The sequence below is a fragment of the Moesziomyces antarcticus genome, assembly GCF_000747765.1.
Source record: "Moesziomyces antarcticus DNA, scaffold: scaffold_v10001, strain JCM 10317, whole genome shotgun sequence".
In the NCBI taxonomy this organism is placed as follows: Eukaryota; Fungi; Basidiomycota; class Ustilaginomycetes; order Ustilaginales; family Ustilaginaceae; genus Moesziomyces; species Moesziomyces antarcticus.
In genome coordinates this window covers 1,343,201-1,362,528 of record NW_014639009.1, presented here as the reverse complement: position 1 = coordinate 1,362,528, position 19,328 = coordinate 1,343,201, and the positions used below count along the sequence as shown (strand labels likewise).

The 19,328-nt window shown below is 58.5% G+C and overlaps 8 protein-coding genes across 8 annotated transcripts; 4 read left to right on the top strand and 4 right to left on the bottom strand.

Moving 5' to 3' along the window:
• Window positions 1-261: 261 nt before the first annotated feature.
• On the bottom strand, window positions 262-1,881 carry PAN0_001c0488 (eukaryotic translation initiation factor 3 subunit 6; the record flags this gene model as incomplete). The annotated part of the gene is made up of 1 exon (XM_014804103.1): window positions 262-1,881. One exon carries the CDS (start codon window positions 1,879-1,881, stop codon window positions 262-264), a length of 1,620 nt encoding a protein of 539 aa, XP_014659589.1.
• An 886-nt stretch (window positions 1,882-2,767) lies between these two features.
• Window positions 2,768-4,090, top strand: PAN0_001d0487 (DNA glycosylase; the record flags this gene model as incomplete). The annotated part of the gene is made up of 1 exon (XM_014804102.1): window positions 2,768-4,090. The coding sequence occupies one exon, from the start codon at window positions 2,768-2,770 to the stop codon at window positions 4,088-4,090; it is 1,323 nt and encodes a 440-aa protein (XP_014659588.1).
• Window positions 4,091-4,484: 394 nt separating this feature from the next.
• PAN0_001d0486 (NAD(P)-binding protein) lies at window positions 4,485-5,765 on the top strand (the record flags this gene model as incomplete). Its single annotated transcript, XM_014804101.1, has 2 exons — window positions 4,485-4,645; window positions 4,766-5,765. The coding sequence occupies 2 exons, from the start codon at window positions 4,485-4,487 to the stop codon at window positions 5,763-5,765; spliced, it is 1,161 nt and encodes a 386-aa protein (XP_014659587.1).
• Window positions 5,766-6,913: 1,148 nt separating this feature from the next.
• Window positions 6,914-8,782, top strand: PAN0_001d0485 (ferric-chelate reductase; the record flags this gene model as incomplete). Its single annotated transcript, XM_014804100.1, has 1 exon — window positions 6,914-8,782. One exon carries the CDS (start codon window positions 6,914-6,916, stop codon window positions 8,780-8,782), a length of 1,869 nt encoding a protein of 622 aa, XP_014659586.1.
• A 141-nt stretch (window positions 8,783-8,923) lies between these two features.
• Window positions 8,924-10,177, bottom strand: PAN0_001c0484 (tRNA-His guanylyltransferase; the record flags this gene model as incomplete). The annotated part of the gene is made up of 1 exon (XM_014804099.1): window positions 8,924-10,177. One exon carries the CDS (start codon window positions 10,175-10,177, stop codon window positions 8,924-8,926), a length of 1,254 nt encoding a protein of 417 aa, XP_014659585.1.
• Window positions 10,178-10,379: 202 nt separating this feature from the next.
• PAN0_001c0483 (uncharacterized protein) lies at window positions 10,380-11,252 on the bottom strand (the record flags this gene model as incomplete). The annotated part of the gene is made up of 1 exon (XM_014804098.1): window positions 10,380-11,252. The coding sequence occupies one exon, from the start codon at window positions 11,250-11,252 to the stop codon at window positions 10,380-10,382; it is 873 nt and encodes a 290-aa protein (XP_014659584.1).
• Window positions 11,253-11,401: 149 nt separating this feature from the next.
• Window positions 11,402-14,334, top strand: PAN0_001d0482 (uncharacterized protein; the record flags this gene model as incomplete). The annotated part of the gene is made up of 8 exons (XM_014804097.1): window positions 11,402-11,501; window positions 11,913-12,079; window positions 12,130-12,321; window positions 12,437-12,551; window positions 12,645-12,743; window positions 13,182-13,390; window positions 13,512-13,554; window positions 13,661-14,334. The coding sequence occupies 8 exons, from the start codon at window positions 11,402-11,404 to the stop codon at window positions 14,332-14,334; spliced, it is 1,599 nt and encodes a 532-aa protein (XP_014659583.1).
• An 868-nt stretch (window positions 14,335-15,202) lies between these two features.
• PAN0_001c0481 (uncharacterized protein) lies at window positions 15,203-17,095 on the bottom strand (the record flags this gene model as incomplete). Its single annotated transcript, XM_014804096.1, has 1 exon — window positions 15,203-17,095. One exon carries the CDS (start codon window positions 17,093-17,095, stop codon window positions 15,203-15,205), a length of 1,893 nt encoding a protein of 630 aa, XP_014659582.1.
• Window positions 17,096-19,328: the final 2,233 nt, after the last annotated feature.

The following is a 19,328-nucleotide window of genomic DNA, read 5'->3' as shown; positions in this document are numbered from 1 at the left end:
TACCACGGGTCCGCCAGATCATCGTCGAAATCCATGTCGCTCTCGCACTCAAGTTGCTCCGACGAGCGCTTCTTCGCGGTTCGCTATGAACAATGGTGTGTCGTCAATGATGCGCTGCATAATCTACATAAAGGTTGAGATCATCAGAGACGAGCTCTCGCAAGGCCGAGTCGAAGAAGATCTCAGTCGACTTTGAAGCGGCCTTGCTTTTTGGGGGAAGGAAAGATGGGTTGACGGGAAAGGGGGCGAGGAAATGCGCGATTAGGCCGCAGCGATGGGTTGCGAAGGCTGCTGCGCCTCGGCAGCCGGTGCCGCCTCGCCATCGGGCTTCGACTCGTTCTTGTTGGCGTGCGATCGGTCGCGCTGACCACCCTGGTTGCGCTGGCCGCCGCGACCGCCCCGGCCGCCGGCGCCGCCGCGCTTGTCGTTGCCGTTGAGGTTGTGTGTGTTGTTGAGCGAGGGCGGGTGCGCCTTGCGGTCGATCGCCGTGCCCATGGCCGAGGTGCGGAAGGTGAAGCCTCGCGTCTTCTCGATAATGGTCTGGTAGACGGGCGGGTGCGTGGGGTTCATGAACACCATGCCCTCCTTGAAGTCGATCTTGGCATCGGCGCGCGTGTCGCGCACCAGGTTGACAATCCACTTCTCGCCGTCCTCCTTGGACAGGTTGAGTCGCTGCACGAGGTCGGCAATGTCCACCTTGGAGTGGATGCGACAGTATGCCTCCGAAATCACCACACGGCATGCCTCCACGAGCTCCTCCTTGTAGTCGGCCAGGAAGAAGTCCTTGGCGGCGACCTGCTCGAGCAGGGTCAGCTGCTCCTGCGCCGATTCAAAGTCAAAGTCGACGAACAGCTTGGAAAGGAAGTCGACGATGGGGTCGGTGCCGGCAAGACGGTACGACTCGGAGTCGATGATGTTGACCACGTCCTTGATCGCCTGCTGCGGGCTGAGCTTGCTGACGTTGGCACCCGATGCCGAGGCCATGAGCGTAGCGGGAGCGGGCTGCTGCACCATGTAGACGCGCGTTGTGCGACGCGAGAGCAGCAGCGCGGCAACGACGTATCGGAGCAGCCACCAGCAGGTGGTCTGGATGGTGTTGAGGTAGACGGGCGAAAGGAACATCTCGACGAGCTGCTCGCGGCCCGATGGGTGGTTGAAGAAGATGAAGAGCGCCCAGTGCAACAGCCATGCGCGCTTCTTCAACAAGCCCTCCTGGGTCAAGTCGTCGTTCTGTGCGGTGCCGTTGGAGGTCGAAGGCTGGGCGTACGAGGCGACGGCATGCGCGGCCGAAGAGTCGATCTGCTCTCGCAGCAGCTTGAGCTCGTCGAGAGCCTGCTCCCACTCTCCCACGAGGATGTCGCTGGCGAGCTTACCCCAGTGCGAGCTCATGGTGAGCACAGGGTCGGTCGAAAGGACGCGGAAGTGGTAGAGGTATGACGAGGCATCGCCGTAGTTACCACAGTTGAACTGGAAGTAGCCGTATCGGTAGAGGGCGTTGATCTGCTCGCTGGTGAGGTTGTACTTCTCCTCGAGCCATTGCAGATTCTGCGTCTTGTCCTGCTTGAGCGCCGAGGCGACGCTGGGGTCCTGAATGACGTTGAGTACGTGGTCGACCTCAGAGCCAAGCTTGTCGTTGAGAGCGATGGCGTTCTCACGCTGCTTCTCAATCTCTGCGGGTGCCGGCTGGTTGGGGTAGGCCTGCTCGTGAAGCTGGAGCGCATAGTCGACCATCGACGTGTTCTTTGCGAGCTCATACTGGGCCTTGGCGATGTCGGTTTCCGAAAAGATGCCGGAGCCAGCAAGGTGCGAGAGGAGCGGCAGACCGAGATGCCTGTCGAGGTAAGGCAGCAGGGTCTGCGTCAGGTCGTACTTCTCGGCCATGATTGCGACGGTCGTAAGGTCGCGCGCCGTTCACTCGAACCGGTGCTGAGAGTGCGAGCGAGTGGAGATGGGTTGTCGAAGGTGAATGGGTCCTCTGCGAGCAACGATGTAAAGTTGCGATGGACACCAAAAAAGGTCGAGATGGTGGGCAAGATCGTGGTCACCAATCCGCACTTTTTGCCAGTGTTGAACGCTCAGAGTGCCTCAGCCTGCGAAGAAGAAGAATTGCTCTGCTCACACGCGACTGCCCAGTGGCATTGAAGAAGCAGAGAGCGCCGCGCCGCCTCTTGCCTCTGATTTGAACCTCGACCACAAGGCCCTTTCTTCGCGCCTGCTTCGTGCGAAATTCCTATTCGTCCGCTTCAAACGGGCCCACCTCAAGTCAAATCGACCTTGAAGCAAAAATTTCAAGTCGGCCTCAACACCCTCACGGCTTGACAGCCATCCCCAAGCGGTCTCCTCATCATCGTTGGCCAAAGGTTTGAATGATGGATGATGATGAGCACCTCGGGCCATGTGTGGTGCTTCGCCATTCGAATCTGATCCAAGCTAGTCGATGCCTCAGGAATTGTTGCTGAGCTGCCAGAGTCTCACTTGCACGGCAAGGGCTCTGAGTAGCGCCGCAGCTCCGCGTGCTTCAGGCGAGCAGGAAGACGCTTTTCGGTCTAACACAATCTCTAATCGGCCGGTACAGGAGAGCTGCGCCAGTTGCGGACCCTGCATCTGAGGCAGGGTTGAGTCCAGCGGCAATCCAAATTCAAGTTCCCGCATCCGCTCGCTGTGACCACCCGGCAGGGTACTCCAATATACCTCAGGAGGCCTCCATCCTCGACTTTAGCCTCTTTCCCTCCAGACCACGAAAGACAAGAAGCTCGAGTGAAGCAACATGGTGCTCACCAGGTCTCGCTCAGCAACGCCGGCCAGATCGATTGCCGCGTCGTTCGCACCTTCCAGAAAGGCATCGATCGCCACCCGGCCGACACCGGTGGCAAAAGGCATCAAGCGCTCGGCCACTGACAGCGACATCCTCGCGGTCAAGCCTACAAAGGACAGAACAAAACGGAGCCGCACTGTCGCGCCATCCTCGTCAGCAATCGCGAAAGCAACGTCTCAAAATGGCCGCCCAGCCAAGGCCAAGGCGCCAGAGGAGCCGTTTGTGATACCCCAAGATGCGACCGAAGAGGACTGCTCGACACGCACCACAGTCCCTTTCCCCGCTCTGCCTTTTGACTTCGAACAAGCGAGAGCCCACTTGTGCTCTGGAGACAATCGCTTCGAGCGCCTCTTCCAGAAGATTCCGATTCGATGTTACGAGGAGGCGCTCGATGGTGATGCCTCTGACACCAAGGATCTCAACCTGTTCAAGACCGTCACAACTTCCATTCTCGGACAGCAGATCTCGTGGCTGGCTGCGAGATCGGTTCTCTACAAGTTTTGCCGCCTCTTCCATCCCAGCGAGATGCCCGAGAAGCCCGACTTTGTCGGCTTTCCTCGCGAACAGTGGCCTTTCCCAACGCCTTTAATGGTTTTACGGACCTCGGACGCCGATCTACGAGCAGCCGGCCTCTCGTTCGCCAAGATCAAATACGTCAAGGACCTCGCAGCACGCTTCGTCGATGGTCGCCTCGACACTCGTCAGATCCTCGAGCTCGACGATGAAGAAGCTTGCGTCACCGAGCTGAGCAAAGTCAAAGGCGTTGGTAGGTGGACGAGCGAGATGATCCTCATGTTTGCCATGCGCAAGCCGGACATCTTGCCGTGTGCAGATCTTGGAGTGCAAAAGGGCATGCTCAATTTCTTCCTGAGCGATGCTCGAGGTCCGAAGATCAGCGTCAAGAAACGCAAACCTGGCGAAGAGGAGGACGAAGCTCAAGACCAAAACACCTCAAGGAAGGAGGCGTCTCCGAAAGAAGAACTTTTGGAACCGACGCAGGCGAAAGGGGAAGAGGTGCCGCTTCTTTCTCAGACCGAAGTCATGCCGAAACTTGAGGCCGGTTTCGGCGCGGCGGAGGACGGCTCTGCGTCGCTCGACCACCTCATTCCGGACGAGCATGGCCTTTGTCGTCAAGTTCTCCATTCGCGTGCCAAGGGCAACAAGATCAAGGGCGGACAATATCTGAGCCCCGACGAGATGAAGGCACTGGCTCAGGACTGGTCGCCGTACCGCTCCGTCGCCTGCATGTTCATGTGGGCCCTCGTTGACACCTAGGGTCATGCGACATTGGCAACAATCATGGAGTGTAAATATGACGATCTGACATCTTGTGCTCAAGTTGACCCTACTAGTCGGTTGAATTGACGCATCACGTGCGTCCAAAGCGGACATCCTGAAATTTGAAGTGGAGCATTTCACCGCGCCGGGCTGGTGATCGCCTACGCCGGCCGCTCGCCATGGCTCTGGAATTCCAATTTGGAGCGCGATAGGGAGAGTGTGTGGCTCTGGAGAAGAGGGCCTCCGTCGGCGGCCAGAGTGTCGCGAATGGGAGCGAGTGATTTCAGGCCATCGACCCACTCCACGCTCGGCTGCATTGATCATCCACCATCTCCAACTTTGGCCCGCTCTACCTTCCGTACCGCGCAACCAGCTTGCTAGAAGGGCAAAGATGGTTCATCTCGTTGGTGCTAGTAGCGCCGCCCAGGCTGCGGCTCGATCCACGCTTCTTCGTGGCGCCCCGGCCGTCCAGGCTCGCGCAATCCACGATCTTACCATCAACCGAAAGACGGGCAAGCCCATCATCAAGTCGGGCCCATACGCCGGTGGTCGGTGAGTTTCCGAAGCTTCCGCTCTTCCTGATGCATGGCAGCGCGTTCACTGTCTTGCTCCGTTGAAAGGAAGAACGTTGTACTTACTTTCAAAGCTCTTTCTACTTCGCCTCTCATCCAGATCCTCGGTCTCGGGCCACGTTGTGACTGTATTCGGCTGCACCGGCTTCTTGGGACGATATGTCGTCAACCGACTCGCGCAGAAGGGTTCGCAGGTCATCATTCCTTACCGTGATGAGGACGAGAAGAGGCATCTCAAGGTCATGGGAGACCTCGGCCAGATTGTGCCGATGGAGTGGGATCTTAGGAACGACGAGCAGATCGAGGAGTGCGTGCGCCACTCGGATGTGGTCTACAACCTGACTGGACGTCACTACGAGACCAAGAACTTCTCCTTCAACGACGTGCACGTCGCTGGCGCCCAGCGCATCGCTCAGATCGCCGAGTCTGCTGGTGTCGGCCGCCTGATCCATGTCTCGCACCTGAACGCAGATGCCGACTCGCCGTCGTCCTTCCTGCGATCCAAGGCAGAAGGCGAGGCTGCCGTGAAGCGCGCTTTCGAAGGTGCCACCATCGTGCGTCCCGGCACCATGTGGGGACACGAGGACCGCTTCCTCAACCAGATGGCCGTCTACCCCTACGCATGGCGTGTCAACCACGGTCTGACCAAGATGCGCCCCGTACACTCGCTCGACGTCGCGCAGGCTCTCGAGAAGATGCTCGAGGCCGACGTCACGTCGATGGGCGCTACGTTCTCGCTTGCCGGCCCCAAGGAGTACACGATCGGCCAGATTCTCCAGCTCGTCGAGTCGCTTACCTTCACGTCGCTGGCTAAGCCCGGTCTCAACACCCCCAAGTTCGCCTTCAAGCTGGCTGCTAAGATCGCCGACCTGGCATGGTGGCCCATGATCTCGCCGGACGAGGTGGTTCGTCGATACATCAACGACAAGCCGGATGCACCGGGCACCAAGAGCTGGGCCGACCTCGCCATGACCCCGGACACACTCGAAGACACCGCCGCACCATACTTGAGGAGATACCGACCGACCACAAGGTTCGAGCAGCCCCTCGAGACCGGTGGTGCTCGTCTCAAGAAGCAAAAGTACCACGTGCTTGACTAAGCTTTCCAGCCATAGATCCGGAGAAAGCAATTGCCACTCCTGCATTTCCTTGAGCTTCGTTAGGCGCAATCCGCAATCGACCGTTTTCTTTGATCCTTGTTTTGATCCTTGTAGTTGCGGCAATCTTCTCTGAGCCTTATCGCAGAAGATCCTTGAGTTTCTGAGTCGCGTTGGCGTCCATCATTGGCCCGCTCGTCCATGGCAAGGTGAAAACGGGAGAATTGTGTTTCGGAGATCCGTCCGGCCGTGGTTGGCCAAGTGGTCCCCACCGATGCCGGGGTCGACGCCTCACTGCAACGACGATGATCCAGGATCATGCCGCCAGGAGGGATCGAAGCCGAATGTGCAGATGCTGATCACCGATCGGTCTGCACCGCTTCGCTGTTCAAAGAGCAATTTGACGAGCTTTCTGCGCGGCACGCGCGGCAACGCCTGCCGAGGCCCCTCCGCTTTTGCCTTTTCTTTGCACACGCACCAGGCTTCCACTTTGATTCCACCCTTCAGCCGCATGACCACGATCGGGACAATACCGACGACAGTCAGAGCTCTCTCATGGACCGTGACCATGCCGGATGGCTCTGCTCAAAACGCTGAACAATACCAGTGAAGAAGAAGGCTCTCGGATGAATGTGTCTGCCACAAAGGGAAGGAGAATTGCCAAGCTTTCTTGCGTCGCGTGGACCTGGCCTCGGCGCCTTTTGGATGCGTTCGGATTCGAAGTTTGGCATTTTGCCGCCTCTGGCTGCTTGCGACCGGCGAGCTCAAACGCAACCTCGGAGCCTTTTGGGTTCTGCATGAACGATATCGGCCCGCTTGTGAGTCCCCCGTGGGTTGGTCGGTGGCTTTCCCACTCAAGTCACAGCGTCTATCACCACCCTCATCACCCTCACTTCGAGTCCGTCGCCACAGCACCGACAGAGAAACGCCCAGAGCCCTGGCGCACCGACGATCCAGGCTCGATTCGCGCACAGCAGCACGAAAGGGCCCGACAGTTCAGGCTCTGCAAGCCGGGTCAAGACAGGCCCCCGAGGCCAGGAAGTGGGGCGCCTTGCCGGTGCACGCTTGGTATAAGACCAGCTCGGAAGACATCCGCTTGGGCATCGGCAAGCTCAGCTTCCTCACAATCACGACAGAGCCAGGACGCTACAATGGAGCACGTCCTCGTTAAAAGGCACAAGGAAGTGCCAGGATGCGTATGGCAGCCGGGCATGGTCGGCCCGGGATGCAGGCCTCCATCGGCAGTCAAGAAAGCTGCCATGGCCGGCAAGGATAGCTACTACGAAATGGAGAAATACAGCCGCATCACCACCTGGGTTTTACTCGCCCTCCTTGGCGTGGTTATGCTTCGCCATCTCGTCGCTTCGGTCCGCCACAGCACTCGCTCTCGCCTCTCGCTAGCACCGCTGTCCATTCCTGGCTACTGCTCGTTGGCAGCGCTCTGCCGGGGCATCGGATATTATCGCCCAAAGAGGATCTTTGCCCGCACTACGGTGCTTGCAGAGCTGGTTTCGGCCGACCGCTTCCCTTCGCTAGGCAACATTATCGCCATGGCAGTACCGTCCCTCGGCTTCATCTGCTGGTGCTTCGCCGTCAAGCCCTACTACCGCCCCGCCGCAGTGTGGGGTAGCACGCCGCTCGGTGTACGCGCCGGTATGATCGCCAATGCATTCTTCCCCTGGCTCTTTGCCTTCGGCCTCAAGTTCAACCCCTTGACTTTCCTGACCGGCATCAGCCACGAAAAGCTGCAATTCTTCCACCAGTGGTTGGCACGATTGATTCTCTTCTTCAGCATCGTCCACACCGTGCCCTTTCTCTGGCAGCCCGTTCACGACGGAGGCTTCAGCAACCTCAAGGCATGGTATTACTACGACAAGATCTGGTGGACTGGCACCGTCGCGCTCGCTATGCTTGCCTGGCTCGTCGTGTCGTCCTTTGGTTACTTTCGTCGCATGTCGTACGAATTCTTCGTGCTTCAGCATGTCATCACCATCATCCTCTTCCTCGTCTTCTACTTTATGCACACCCGCGACCTTCTGCATTCGTGGGCGTGGCTTTGGCCCTCCATCGGCGTTTGGGGTTTCCACGTGCTGCTCAAATTCGCCAACTCGCTCCGGATCAGCCGCTTCACGGGCGTACCGGCCACCGTCACCCTCGTCGACGAGGACGAAAGCCTCGTCAGGCTCGAGGTCTCTGCGCCTGTAAGCTGGTTGCCAGGCCAGCACTTCTTCCTTCGCTTCCCAACAATCAACAGGTCGGCTCCCTACCAGACGCATCCCTTTACCGTGGCCAACTTGGCTTCGCCTGACGTCAACATGGACTCGCACCTCGTCTTCTACTTCAAGGCGCGTGACGGCCTGACCCGCAAGATCTGGGAGCATCTCATGCGCCAACCGCCAGTCAAAGGCAAGGTTTCCACCGCGCTCACCGTCGGGCTCGATGGGCCATATGGCTCGCCCTTCCAGCCTGCAGCGTACCATGCGGACCTCATGCTCGCAGGAGGCGTGGGTATGACGTCGACGCTTCCGGCACTCATGTCGCTGTGCCTTGCAACACGATCATCGCGCCAGGCGTTCACTTCCCGCGTCGCGGTCCACTGGGCCGTTCCGTCGATGCGCCTCTACGAGGCTTTTGAGCCTGCGCTCCGGCCGATGCTCGAGCACCTCAGAACAGTGGGCGTCGACGCCTCGCTGGACGTGTATTGCCGAGCAGCCCTGTCAAAGGCCACAAGAGAAGGCACGTCGGAGGACCTCTCCACATCCGCATCGGCCAAGTCGTCATCTTCGGCCCTGGCATCGTTCGTGCGCATCCATACTGATCGTGCCAACGTGCCGGGCATCATCGACAGCTTTGTCGACAGCAGCTCGTCGAACCGCGCGGTCGGTGTCGCCGTCTGTGGGCCTGCGTCGATGTTGAGCGAGACCGCCAACACCGTGGCCCGCCTGCAATGGTCGCACGTCATGGCCTCGTCAAGCACATTGCAGGAGCTCTATCTCCACACAGAGGCCTTCGACTGGTGATCTCGTCCCCGTCCACAAAATTTCTCTCTCCGACTTCCATGAACTCACGAGAGCGCGGTGAAACGGCGGCTTCTCGAGTGCGCCGCTGGCTTCATAGACGTCACGTCACCGTTACGACCGCATGGGAGCCATTCGCAACTGTCAATCTAGAAATACAGAGACTCCGAGACCTGTGCCGTCGAACCGCACAGGATCATTCCACGGTTGAGAGCTCGAGACGTCTCGAGCCGATTGTGGAATTTGAGCCGAGCCGTGCTGAGCAGGTTGCGTCGCCACCTGTGGCGCTTGCCAGAAGTCTTGACCAATGATGTCGCAATGCAGCGTACGGAGCGTGGAGAGCTGGGCTTTCTTGTCGCGCTTTTCCTGCTTCTTGGCATCTTTGGCAGCTCGCTTGCGTTCGATTTTGAGTCGCAGCTTCTCGTCCTTTGCGTTGGCCAGCACCGGCCCTTGACTCGCCTCGTCTGCATCGACTGAGCTTTCTGCCAAGCCGGGGTGAGAAGCGGTCGTCTTGGATGGAGATGTAGTAGACGACCCTGCGTCTTGAGTGGGGGTAAGCGGTTCTGAGGTGTTGGTGGTCCAGACGAGCGTGGTACCTTTGCGAAAGATGGGTGGTAGCTGGTCGTAGTTGATGCCGAATTTGGTGTGCAAGATCTCGTGTTTATCTGCGGAGAAGGTGCCCTCGAGCTCCTTGGTCGCTTCTTGTTCTGTTCTGCCGCCCTGTAGCACGAGAGCCCAGAAGGCGGTGTTGTACAGGTTGTTGATGTGCGTATCCGCCTGACGCCAGCTGAAGTAGTCACGCACCACCTGGTCGTTCGGATACACGACCATACGACCGTCAAAGCTCGGCGGATGTAGCAAGGGCTGATTTGGGAAGAATTTGGACCAGTTCCAGACATACGCGGATGTGAAGAGCGAGACGATGTGTGTGGTGATTTTGCTGTTCCGGCGACTGTAGAGCGTGGTGGACTTGCGCAGGAGGAAGCTGTATTCATCGCTTTCACCGAACGCGAGAGCAACTTGACCTTTGAGAGACTGCATCACATATCTAGCTGCCTCGTTCATCAGCTCGAGCGCAGCCGCATCGTTCGGTTTGGCAAAGTCGTGCGCCTTGGAGAACTTGTGAAAGCCTTTGCCGTCGATACGAACCACGAGGTAGGTGTCCGGAATCACGCTGTCAGGCAGCTCAAAGTTCCGCACGTAAGCGAACTTGGTCCCTGCCATCGTAATGAGCTCCTCCGGAGTGACCGGCCCACGAAGCGTCGCTGTCTCGACGGGTGATAAGGATCGCGGATGGTGAGGAAGCTGGGCTATGTGGAGTTCAAGCTTGGAAGACCAAAAATTGAGGCAGGGTTTCGGAAGCCGGATAACGGAACACGGCGCGCCCGATACCTTCATCCCGCGTTGGGTTGTCCGCCTAGCCCCAATCTCTTTGCTCACCATCAAGCCATGTCTTCACATTTCAGCACTCAAAGCATCACCGGCATCGTAGCAGCTTCTTTGTGTGCGGATGATCCATTATCATTGATACAAATACAATGTGTAAGATAAAGACAGATGCTGGAAGCGATTGCAACGTGCTGGGTATGCTGGGGACACGTCAGGGCTGGGTGGAAGCGCCCATATAGATAGGCACAGGGAAGAAAAGCGTTTTTCGGGGGTCAAAGTCGAAGTCTTCATCGTCACTCGATGAGGCAAGCGAAGAGACCGACTTGCTCTTGGGCGAGTGTGCGACCATGAGGTCGATGGGGTCCATCAATGGATTCGACGTTGACGGGCGCGTTGGCGTCGAGTCGGCATCGTAGAGGCCGAGAGCCTCCATCCTCCGATAGTGACTTGCTCCAATACCTGTCATCTTCTTCATGAGCGAGGGACGGTCACGGAGCTCGAGCGTGCGACCCTTGGCAATGGGTGCGCGTGGCGTGGCGGGCACGAAGGCATTGGTCGGCGTTACAGGGAAGTCCTCGTCCTCCTCGATGTCCGAGGACGAGGCAGAGAGGTAAGACATTGTCGGCGAGCGGCCCTCGAGGGCATAAAGGGCGTCCTGCCTGGCACACTTGCGAGAGCAGTAGATCTCGGTGGAAGACGATGTGGTGCTGCTGGTGCTGGGACGCACATCAGCTCCGCAAAAGCACGCGGCTCGAGTGCCGGATCGGCGCAGATCTTCTTTGCAGCTGTAGTAGCCGTCGTCGCTGATTGAGTTGGTGGAGGCAGCTGTATAGCGCATCGGGCGACTTGAGCTCACGAGTTGCAGAGGAGCGGGTTTCTTACGTTCACGTCGCTCGCTGTACGTCTTGGTGCTGTTGATAGTGATGGACGAGGTGCGCGGTGGGGGTTTGGGAATAGCATCCAGGGACGGAAGCAGCAGGTCCTCGACAGACGACACGCTGCTCGCCGAGGAGAGTCGGCTGAAGCTCGAAGACGCCGACGCGATGGTCGAGTCCGAGAATCTGGAAGACAGGACGGCGGTCATGCTAGGCAACGGGAAGGGTAAGAGAAGTGAGATAAGATGGCTATCTGATGCGGAGAGGGAAGGAGAGGAGAAGTGGATGGTCGGTGACGATAGCGGAGACTATGTTGGGGAGTCGGAATGTCGAGAAGCGCACTCGGGTGTCTCAATATATGGCAATCATCGAGGGACCGGCTAGATGGCAGACCTTTGGTGGACAACGGCAGCACTGGTGGAACGGCCAAGCCTTGCGGCATTGTTGGGGCCCAGCTGGTTAGGAACGGTGACGAAAGCCGACTGAGATTGGTCAGGGACGTTGATGAGCTTCGTGAAGCATGCGGCCCAATGCGAAGGTGGCGTCTGCTTGCGGAGGGGGCACCGGAAGAGAGGCTGCAGTGTCCGACACAGCACAAAGGGACAGAGGGCCAAAGCGATGCACGCGAGACGACAGGCGGCAAGATACCATGCTCATCCCACGTCCAAGCTTGCTTTGAGACCGTATGGGCGAGGCAAGCCCAGCTCGAGTGCATGGAAGCGGTGCAGAAGGCAAGGGCGGCTGATCAGACTGCGACAAAGGCGCGTGTGGGGCACAGCGGGGTTTGAGTCGGCGCACCCGAAGCTGTGGATCTGCACATCTGTTGGCGAGATTTGATGCCCCGCCTGTGCCTCCGCGCGTCGATCCAGTCCAAGCCAAGTTAGACCTCAAGCCCAGCGCGTCCTCTGGCAACTCCGACATCAAAGCGACAAGCGGAGTCGGAACGGCCGCCGTCGCCAAGGCAGCCCGACCGAAAAAGGCAAGCGGCTGCAGAGGACAAAGGGTATCCATCGAGGCAGCAGAGGCCGAGAGGGTCGTATCGAGCTGCGCGTAAGATTCCTCTGAACCGAAGCTCAATGGCGGCAGGCGGAGTTTCAAGCGGAGGTCGACACGTCAAGCTGCGATAGCATCGAAGGAGAACCAAAGCAAGATTTGGCCGCTGCGTCGGCGCCTGCAGCAGCAGCAGCAGCAGCAGCAGAGACAGCGAGCAAGGAGGATAAGCAGGAGGCGACCAGCGTCGGGGCTATGGGAGCGACGCCGCGCTGCAGTGGAACGCAGGTTATTGGCTGGATTCCAGCCCAGCCTCTTGTCGTGCTTGGCGGGAAATCCCACGTTCAAGCGCCGCTCTGCTGTCAATCCGACTTGCCCGATTGAGTCGCGCTTCTCTGCGTAGGATTTCGCCTACAACCCAGCTCCGACGGGAAGGCAGGACGCCCTCAATTTCTTCGAGCTGTGGTTCCATGGACCGGGACAGCGTCGAAGCAGTGCATTGGGTGTCCATGCCAGGGGTCGCCTCTTCTTTCCCGTCGTTCTCGTGCGGTCGAATCGGGGGGACCCGACAAACGGCCGCCCCCCCCTCGCCCTCTTGCGATTATCGGAAGTTCTCGCCCTTGGCCGCCACTCTTACTCGCGGCGTTCCTCGGCGACGTCTAGAGGCCGCTCGCTCCTTGCCTTACCGACACGTCAGATCCAGGCCCTCGGTAGGATGGCCGCCAGGATGAGCGCGCACTGATAGGCTCCCATACAGGGATGAGTAGGGCGACCTGGTGCGAGCGGCGGGACAGCGGCGTTGCAGCCCGTGTTTCCCGTCTGTTCTCAGCCACTTCTTTGTGAGCGATCAGCACAATCGCCGCCTCGTTGCTCGAACAATCGGCAGGGCGCGCGTGAACGTGCATGCATGCTTGCGTGCTTGGCTGGTGTGGCTTGCAGACTGGGAGCAGATCAGCTTGAAAAAGGCGAATACCGTAGATACAGTAATTTTATGGGCTCCCGTCCATCAGTCAGCACGACGCGTCGGTCCGAGACCAACACTTTGCGCGAGACCGAAAACCCGAAAATAAAATCTCCAAAAAAATAGACGCGAATCTGACTTTCGCTTGTGAGAAGCGAGGCCAGCTAGACCCGGAGCACTCTCCTAGCCGAATTCGAGGTCGGAGAGGCTCCTGCTTCGTCCGTCAAGGGCGGGCGTCAGAGTTGGATGAGGCTGATGGCAGCCGGGCTCGTTCAACGATTGTTGCTTCGCAGTCCGCTCGCTGGGGAGAGGAAAGGGCCGCTCGAACCCTTTGCCCGCGCAATGACATCTTACCGTGTGCCGATGGACGGATCGGACAACAAGCCCACGCTTGTTGTGGGAAAGTACACCGCGTCATAGCTCGGCCCAAGCGTGTGTGTGGCGCCGGCAACGCCGATTGTTGGCTTCTTCGATCGCCTGATCTGCGCTGCCCATTGGATCGACGACCTCGACGTAGCGGCGGGAGTCTCGTTCCGACACGGGCGGATTGGAGAATCGGGGTCCTCTGTAGGGGCTGCGGGGAGATTTCGTCGGGTGTACCGGAATCAGGCTGCAATGCGGTGCGCTGCGATGCGCGCAGAACGTGCTCTGCCCTGTGCCTATCAGTTGCAGCTCTGACTGCCTTGCGCTGCAGTGAGTTGCCATGGCCGGCAGCATTGGGCCGGACACTGGCGCTCGGGACTCGACACGGCGGCAAGATGGAACCTCACCGGTCCCTGCCACGCGCGGGTTCCATCCGCTTGGATCTGCGCGCGTGTCGAAAACATGCAAGGGGCTCCCTCAGCGCAGCCACACTTGGGCTTTCTCGACCCCACGAACGGGCCCTTCCTCTCGCATTGACGGTGGGAATCTCGGCCTATGCGAGCAGACACAATGCCGGCCTCCCCTCTCGAAGGCGAAGCCTCGCCTCCCAGCTCTTCCCTCCGGCGTTGTCAAATCCAGCTTCCGTCGACCTTTTCTGGCGCAGCAGCCCCTCACATTGGGCCCGAATGCCTCGTAGCATGAGCCCTGCCTGGCACTCTAATTCTCGAAACGCCGGCAGTCCCAACGACGTGTTTCGCAGGACTCCTGACATCACATCTCCGAGCCATCTCGCTCGCTTAGCCGGTGTGCCACAAGCGACCCCGAGCGAGGCGCTCGCATTGGCGCTGGCTTCCATGCCTCGGCGATGGCGTCCCGACTATCTTGGCGACCATGATGGACCGTTCCAATGCAAGAAAGCTGCTTTGCCAGAAAGCGCGATCTGCTACGAACAATTGCACAGCGCTCTGCGTGATTGAGAGATCCTCAGGTGGTTTTGACCGGCAGCCACACACGCCTTTTCTTCGGCTCACGGTACGGCCGCGACGTCTGACAGCCATCATCGCGACGTGCCAGCTGTCAAATGTAGGTCAGAGTCGAGCGTCGAATCCCGCGCCTATCCGCAGTCTGTGGTCGCATCCGCGTCTGCCATCACCTTCGCGTCGCGTACTATTATAACAACTCATGCGCGCCGCGATCATTGCTTGCTTGCACGCTTCTGAGCGACCTCGCAGGTGCAGCGCCGGGTGGCGTGGGGCGGCAGGTACACGCGTATGGCGAAGCGAGCGACCGAGCAGGTAAGGAGCCAGCGTGATGTGCAGGGTCCAGCTCCGAGTAGCCCCTGCCGACGCGTCGATCATCTCCTCCTTGCCTCGGTGACAGTGGGAGACCGACGTAGAGGGTCGCCTCCTGCCTAAATCCAGCGCGTGTCGCGTTTGCAGCACCGCGATCTCGGTCCCGCGTGAGCCGGCCATACCGCCAAACCATGCCACTGCTGCCTTTCATTGGTCTTCCATATCAGACCGCCTGTGTGAGCATGTGTATAGCTCAGCTAAAGGAATGCGGTCAGTGCTGCAACGTCAAGCGCACACGACCAACGAAATTCCAAGCTTTGATGCCGAACAGGATGCATGACGTGGGAATTATTTCGACACTCAACAGATAAATTGTGTACAATTTATTCTGAAAAAAAAGACCGGCATTCGTGATGGTCTTGAAGAATTGCCCGCACTGTAGCATGGAGTCCCTCAAGTACCTGTGGCCCAAACAGGGCAAAAGGTGCGAGAATCCTGCTCATATTGAAAGAAGAAAGACAGATCCGGCGAGAGGACAGGGATGGCAGAGAGATCATGTTTCGGCCGAAAGAATGATGCTGTTTGTGGTAGCCGCTGACGACCGACGTCGGAAGCCCTCAGCAAAGATCCGCATGACTGCATCGTCGCCAAACCCATCCTCGTCCCGCATCTTTCGGCCAGATATGGGCAGCGAGATATGATGAGAAAGCCATGGATCGAGTGGGCTGCCCGGCACGCCTTCGTATTCGACCCACCTGTCGCGACCAATTTCGAAGCTGCATGGCGACACGGGCACGTCAAGGCATGCTGACCGCGCATGGCCCCGATGAGGATCGAGCCGTGCCGGTGTCGGAAGAGCTTCCATGGGGCTCGCGATGTCGTACTCCGAAAATCGCTGCATGATGCTCGAGTAGGCCTCCTCATAGTCGTACACCGCCTCCGTGCCGCTCGTGTTTTGGACGGCTACGTCCGCACCCGCCGATGCTGGGCTCAGTGCGTAGCTGTCGATGAAGGACGATGTTGAAAAGCCAGAACTGCAATTGGGAGCGGCGGTGCTTCCACGTGCTGCAGTCGGCGACAAGTAGCGAGACGAGAGGACGGGAGTCGTAGGTTCTTCTCCGTCTACCTTGCTTGATGGGCTGCGATGCATACCACGTTCACACCGACTCTGCAGCTCGAGCTGCTCAAGCAGACGGATGGTGGCAAGAATCGAGTGGCTTGACGATCTCCTGTACTCTGATCGGCTGCTGCTACTGCTGCTGAGCTTTCTGCAAGCTTGGATGACAGACTTGAGACAGTCCAGCCACGACCTCAACTCCGCCACATTGGGCGAAGTCAAGGCACAGACAGCCCTGCACTCGGTGCTATCGCTGTTTGCGGAATTCGAGGTGGAGTAGATCTCGCTGGAAGAAAGCTGCGCCGTCGAATGCCCCGTGACGATGATCTGCCATTGGACTGGATGCTCGGACGAGCCTGGATCAGGGACTTCAGTTCGATACTGCTGAATCTCCACCGTACTGTCGTTTGTGATGAGCAACTGCATCAATGGGCGCCCAGAAGAAGAGCGGGAAAGATCAGACTTGCGAGAATAGAGATTGAGATATGTCTCCTGCTGATCTGTGCGGGTGCCCGGCGACGATTTTGGGGTGGAGAGATGGTCTGAGCTCGACGGGGTCGAAGATCTGCCGTTCGATTCTTGGCTGCTGGACCCCGATTCTGAGACGGCCCATTCAGACGGTGGCGTCCATCGACTGAGATCGTCAAGGCAGAGTGGCACCGGCGGTGGCACCAACGATTCGAGCTCGTTGTTGTCGAAAGGTGAGGGGTCACATGCTCCGGGGCTGGCAAGGTACGGAATCGACGACGGTGTACGCTGAAGAGTACCGTATTCGTCCAGTCGTGCTGCGTACGACTCCCGTCTCGGACTTTCGGAGTCGTGGCGCTCGAGAACCGCGAACACATTCTGACTGGGGCCGCCGACGGGCTCGTGCGGGTGTCGTCGTCTCGTGCTCCGCTCGAAGCCACTTGCTATCCTTTTCGCTCCGCTTCCTGCATATGCCCACGTCAGCTCGCCTGTCTTCAAGACGGTCTTGGACGATGTCCGCGCAGTCGAGAACCGGACCGACAGTTGACGTGACATGGTGGACGAGCAAGGGCTGCTAGCCCAAGCGCTTTCTTCTGAAAAAGAGAATGAGCTGTAGGGGTGCGGAGTGGTTCCCGGTTGGGAAGCGTTCAATGACGTCCACGGAGAGAGAGTCTGAATAGGCGGCTGAGTGAAATGCGGTTTGGGATCCTCCATCCTCGAGTGCGGCTCTTCAGAGGCAGTGCCGACTGGCGCGAGAGTTGAAGGCCCCCTTCCATTCGACTTTACAAGGTGCAGGTTGGCGGGGCGCGTGAAGATCTTTCTGGCCGAGAAGGGCGCCCTGTTGGGATGGTTCATCGTCATGGTGGAAGTGCTGAAGTAGTGGACCGAGATGAAGGTTCAGAAGTGCGACCCTTCAAGTGAGGGGCCGAACATGGGCTGCATTTATAAGGGGGACAGCACTGGTCGTCCAATTAGCCCATAGCCAAACAGTGGAGGAGACAATAAGGCTAACAAAGGGAGGCAGCAGACGGCCAGGACAAGGGAAGCACGGAGACGTCAGAGGCAGTGTACCAGCCGAGCTTGTTGAACCAAGGGTTTCAGGCACGAATTGGACTCAGCCGGTCAAGGCTATGTCAAACAAAGGAAGGTACCTTCATCGCGCGCGTGGGAAAGCAGGGTTGCCGACGCCGACATCCAGTGACGGACCATGGACTGAGCAGGCAGAAGAGAACGAACAAAGGGACCTACAGTAAACATTCGGCAGATTCTTTTGCTTTGATGGGTCCCTTTGTGTGTCCAAGTGTGCAGGACGTGAGAACGAAGATCGGGATCGGCAGATTCTCGCAACCATTGCACTCGATGGAAGCGATCGGCTGGATCTAACACTTGGCGCCCTGGATCTTACGGCATCGTTTGTCATCAGGAGATGCCGACGCACGTTAGCCTGCCGAGCTCCGCTTCCTGTTGAGCCAGCAGCGATCATGGATCTCGAATGCTGTAGCCGGCAGCATGCAGCGGAGCGGGACTCGAAGACGGGACATTTGCCGTCAGAGGCGGGCCCTTAGCGAGATGAGGAGAGCTGGAATTGCGATGACCGGAGTTGAATTTGAACCCCCTGACATGAGACATTTGTGCATGTTGAGGAGAGCGACGTCGCTGGCGGAGATCTAGCGAGACATGACAGTTTGTTTGGCATTCCGGGCTGTTCCTCGGCAACCTGGCGGAAGACCTCGGATGCGAATATACTGTGGAAGCTTCGGAACCTCACGTCTCGTTCCTGGCGACCAATAGCTGTAGACGAATCGTCTGTCGAGATGCGTCAATGCTGTAAGGCGACTGCCGACATCGACACTCGTGCTGAATTGATGCGGGGCAAGGGCGGCTATAAGCGTCTCAGCGATTGAAACGGTGAAAATGAAAGCACGCTTTTCTCCGCTGACGGAATGTCCGACCTAGGCACTGGGCGCGGACTTGATTGCAATTCCGAAGTAACCTACAGCAGCGTTCTTGCAGTAGCTGACTGAACGGAAGTCAGTTACAAAGCCTATGCTGTCTCAGTCAGGCAAATCCAACACGAAAAGGCAACTTCGAAGGTCGGGTGTGTTGTTCTGAGCAAGGCGAGGCTATTGCAGCAATGCCTGCCAGCTCAAAGGTACAGTAGCGTACTTGGACGAATCGAACTGGCCCGACTCGTTTCAATATGCGCACCTGGGCACGGCAAAGCGGGTCGGAGTGACATGAATATTAGCTCAGCCTGGTCCAGGCTTCTCAAACCGTTGACGACGATCAGCACCCCCTAAGCAACCATTTCAGGTCAGCGGATCGAAAGACAGATGGCGCAGGTTCACGGCAGCTATGAAGAGGCGACTCGACTTCGATGCGATAGCACTGCGCAGTGTGGGTTAGGCTTTTAGCGTAGTGGCCTCGACGGCGAGTGGGGGTGCCGAAATGCTGCGCAGCGAAAGATGGAAGACAGTCAAACAGTCGCGAAGCGATGAGCCCCGTGACAGCCGGCGGACTTCCGCACCTATACGTCCGTGCAGCCAAGGGCATTGTGCGCCCGACTGCATGCAGCTCCAGTTCTTGTGGTTTTGGGCTTGCATACTGTAGAAGGTGCTGGTGCGCGAGGCTTCCACACTAAATCACTGCAGCCAGACGCCTTGGCCTCGTGCTCCTGAATTCCGTCTCCGCTGCCCTCACAGCACCTCCTGACCTGCGCAGCACCACGCGATCCCACTTGGCTGCAGCAACATCAGCTGCAAACGGGTGGGCCTCATGCAGCCTCGACTTGCGGCCGACAATTTGTGGGCGCATCGCATCGAGTCGGATTGTGTTCATAACGACGGAAGGCATGTCATTCGTTGCCGTCCTTCCGATCTTTAAGCCGAGCAGTCACTTTCACCTTTGCGCTTCGAATCAGCTCGCGAAGACGTCAGAAAGGCGGGGCCGAGAGCTTGAACGGGACGGCATCGCGTGGATCGCGTTCAGCGCGTCAAGCAGTAAGCGAGGTAAAGCTCTTTCTCACTGAAATCTACGCGCACGGCAGAGGCAGAGGTGCGTTAGGCCGCTTGCCACACGGGCCGCCGCAGGATAA